General features: G+C 43.6%; 1 protein-coding gene across 1 annotated transcript in view; it reads left to right on the top strand.

Annotated features, from left to right (window-relative positions):
* Nucleotides 1–2,448: 2,448 nt before the first annotated feature.
* Nucleotides 2,449–4,445, top strand: part of LOC104964225 (DNA mismatch repair protein Msh3-like) — a gene marked incomplete at its 3' end in the record, with an annotated part of 9,153 nt that continues 7,156 nt past the window's right edge. Inside the window, exon 1 of the mRNA XM_010792966.1 lies at nt 2,449–2,502. Within this exon, the coding sequence (XP_010791268.1) occupies nt 2,449–2,502 (54 nt within the window). The remainder of the gene's footprint in view (nt 2,503–4,445) is intronic.

Raw genomic sequence — 4,445 nt, 5'->3', positions numbered from 1 at the left:
CCCACACACACAACACCAACACACACACACACACACACACACACACACACACCACACACACACACACACCAAACACAATCACTACACACACACACACACACACATCACAACAACACACACACACACTCACACACCCGTAGGCTGGCTCTCTCTTTGCCCACACCACACTGCATGTGCCATCTGGTCCACGATGATTACGCGTTATTGTGTTGTCTGGCCAGGAGGCTGAAATCCCACAATTCATAGGGTTCACACACCACACACACCACACACACACACACACACCACACACACACGACACACACACACACACACACACCACACACACACACACACAAGCATCAGTGAAAGGAGTTTACGCTACGTTATCTCACCATCGACTCAAATCTCTCATACTGACATGGAGGATTAAGGAAAAGGAGAAAGCTCTGTTACTCTTCCTCTCCCTCCTTTCCCTTCTCGCTTTAAGCGCTCTCGCCTCATTGCTTTTCCTCCTCTTTAATCTTCACCATGTTGGCTTGTTTATAGCCACGTTTCCCATTTCCTCCTCTCTCCCCATTTCCCCCTCACTCTCTCTTCTCATTTCCCCATCTCCTCTTGCCTTCTCGCCTCGAGGTTGTGAACTATGCACAGTAAGGGGTTCCACCATTGCAATGAAAGAGCTTAGGGCCCCGTATCACACAGCCTGCACACACACAATTTAATATGGCGGGAAAACGCGAACTTTGCACTGAACATAGCCGACACACACACACACACACATCTCCCCCTCCTCTATCGATCACACACACACACACACACACAACAACACACAACACACAAACACAGACACACAACACGCCACCACCCACACCACCACACACACACACACACACACCGCACACACACACACACACACACACACACACAGAGGCTTATAGAGTCTATAATTGGCTGGGGTATCAGTGGCGGGGGACAGCAAATTCACTGGTGTTAGAAAAGCCTCTATGCAGGACGGACGGAAGACGGAGCAAAAGGAAATGAAGTGCCAGTGAGCGGGGCCGTCCTCCGAGCGGCCCCCTTCCTCTACAGGGTATGTTGGATAAAATAGGTCATTCGGAAAACCAATGAATTTTTCTCACGGAGGTTGTATTCCAATGCAGGCAAAACATTCCATAATGTACTGAGATTCGATGTCATCCCTTTTCCATTGGAGAAGTCTTCTTGTTAAGACACTGAAAATCAAGGACACTATGGTACATGCAACTGTAAACATACCTGACAGGGTAGAAAAGAGACTTGTGAAGTAATGTAAATTGCCGATGTTACAAAATACTAAAGGACTGGGAGGCAAGATTCGGACTGTGACTAATCAATTTATTTTTTAATCCAGTTTCTGCATGAGCCACTCAGACTGATCTTCAGTGGTGGAATGTTACAAAGTACATTTACTCAAGTTGCAAATTTCCTGTTACATATCATTTATACGATTGAGATCACTCTACACTTGAGATTCAATTATGAACACAAAATATACATCAACTGTAATGATACTTGATTATAGGGTTGAAGAACCAGTAGCAGTTGCACAAAAGTTCATTCAAATAACACATGACCAAAGAGCCACTCAAGTGATGAACAGTGCATCGAGAACTATATAACATTGGGTTACCAAATATATATGGTGGTTAAATTTGCCATTGTGCAACAATAGTCACTTGAGATCATATTGAATGCCTCGACTTGTACTTTACTTACGGACAGTCATTTTGGGATGCAGGACATAAAAATAATCATAGGACTCTTCCACGCTCTTATCTACTAGATACATGTAAGCAGTAAATCGGAGATCAGCTTTCCCTAAATCAACTGAAAGATATAAGCAAACACAGACTCACATTCTGAAGTATTTTCCAGGACACCGGTGAAGCTGAGTGCGCTGGCAGTGTGAGAATGAGTGCTTTAGGATCTACATACTGGATACAGTCACAAGCATACAACCACTTCATCTAACTGGAAAGAAAGATGATGAATATCTCATAATTTGACAAATACGTGAATGTTTCATAATCCGGGAAGCATTGTGAACACAATGCAAGTGTTCATTCAAGCATGGGTGTAAAAAGTCACTTTTAATCAATGTGTTTCTATATGAGTACTCAACAGTGTTGTTATAGTCCGGGTTGCTGCTCCACGGGGGTTGAACCACGCACGTCTGTTGTTTTAAGGTTGTCAACATACTGCCAATTCCTGCTTTTCTTCCTCCAAAAGATACTCTATCTGTTTTCTGACCTGTGTCGGGTAACCCTTTATCCTACCCCGGGGGAAAAAAAGAGAAACAGCCAATGTGGGAAATAAAGATACTTTGAACCCCCACATGTGTACGCTGTCCTGAAAGCTCAAGTGTTATAGCTGTTATGAAAGAGGAGTAGGAGTGAAAAGCTGTGGAGGACCACCGTGAGACCGTAGATGACGGGGAAAACAGCTCCGAACATTGACTCTGGGGTCATCGCTGTTCCCCCTGTACAAACACCTTTAGAGACAGGGTAGTATTAGTGAATAATACGCGGCGAGCCCGCCCCAAACAAAAGTTTGATGTGAACAAAACTCTGCTCTGTCCGAATGTGGCATGTCCCTGTTGCCGAAACAAGAAGTAAATATTGGAAGTAAGATAATAGGCTCATATTTCTGTAAGTAATTTGACTAACAGGAGAATGGGTGGGGGTATCTTACTGTGAAAGTCTCCGCACGGCTCTCCCTGGACGGTCTTTGTTCCACTTTGCTGAGGATTCTCCAGTAATTGCAGATAACAACCTGGAGTTTTGGATTTTCCACTGTGAAGAAAAGGATGGATATCTGTGGAAACGGAACCCTTCCTGTGTATCCTAATGAGTCCTTCGCTTCTGCTCTTTACACGTCCGTGTGCCATCGCGTGTTGATATCAATAGCGAAGCCATCCCCCTACCATCCAAAGCGGTGGCAATTGCCCTTTATGACAGTTTAGTATTATATTTTGATTCACACTACAAATAATTGATATTGAATTTTCCCTATTTAAATGCTAGACATTATGAAGAAAAACGTTCTGAACATAGTGATGCCTGTCTTGAGTAGCTGCAGCTGCAAGGTGAACGACTATCTACCTTTATGAATCGCTCAAGCCAATACCTTGACTATTGTAACTCACTTGATACGGCATTCGCTAGATCACGTTCTGGATAGACAGCAAATATGTAACATGTACCGCCCCGAGTTGTAAAATTTGAAAGAAAATGACCCTAATTCTCACCTCATCATTACATTGCATTTAGCTGACGCTTTTATCCAAAGCGACTTACAATAAGTGCGTTCGACCAACAAAATACAAACTTGAAGAAAACAGAATCATATAAGTACATCAGGTTTCATAGAGCTAAAACATTTCAAGTGCTACTCAACTGGCTTTAGATAAGCCAGTCCTTTATTAGTATATAAGTGCTTTGTTAATAGTTCTATCGCTCGAAGTGAAGTCGAAAGAGATGAGTTTTCAGTCTGCGCCGGAAGATGTGTAAGCTTTCTGCTGTCCTGATGTCAATGGGGAGCTCATTCCACCATTTTGGAGCCAGGATAGCAAACCCACATGTTTTTGCTGATGGGAACTTGGGTCCCCCTCGCAGTGAGGGTGCAGCGAGCTGTTTGGCTGATGCAGAGCGGAGTGCACGTGCTGGGGTGTACAGTTTAACCATGTCCTGGATGTAGGAAGGGCCAGATCCATTCGCAGCATGGTACGCAAGTACCATTGTCTTGAACCTAATAAGTACGGTAGTTAAATATTTATAAATTCTTTAACATCAAAAACATAATGATGGGGTTGAAGGTATTCACCAGTTTTTACTGGACGTACGTAAGATACTCTTGGAACTAAATAGTGAACACAACGACAAGTCTTAATGACGAACAACTGGTGGTGAAATACAAGATGTAGTGTTCACATAAATCCATCTAATAAAAATACAATACGTTCTAAAATGGACCAGTCATACTATTATTATTATTATATAATACTAGAACATACACAAAGATCCTGACGAGAAGTTTCTATCCATCAACACCCCCCATACCCTGATAGTTTTGAACTAAAAAGTTGGCCGTACCTAACTAACCCCACACATCCCCATACCCTGATAGGTTTAAACTAGTAACCAAAACAATAAACTACCCACACCCCCCCCTGACTTTTCCCTACCTTATGACATGCCCAGAGTCTGTTCGCCAAAAACCCCCTCCCTTAAAAGTCTAAGAACCCCTCGACGGTGACTTTTATGAGACAGGGGTTACGACGGATCAAAACCTGAACGCCCCCTGTCCACTGCCCGACTCCACTAGATTCCCTGGCGACCCAACCATCCCCCACTCTTTGGTCACTCTATCCCCCAGTCTACTACCTCCCGATATCCAAACTCCCGGTCATAAAACATCAACTACCA

This window comes from Notothenia coriiceps, unplaced genomic scaffold (assembly GCF_000735185.1).
Source record: "Notothenia coriiceps isolate Sejong01 unplaced genomic scaffold, NC01 NC01_scaffold00036862, whole genome shotgun sequence".
Taxonomy (NCBI): Eukaryota; Metazoa; Chordata; class Actinopteri; order Perciformes; family Nototheniidae; genus Notothenia; species Notothenia coriiceps.
The sequence above is the reverse complement of the archived record's forward strand: the minus strand, read 5'-3'. Positions and strand labels throughout refer to the sequence as shown.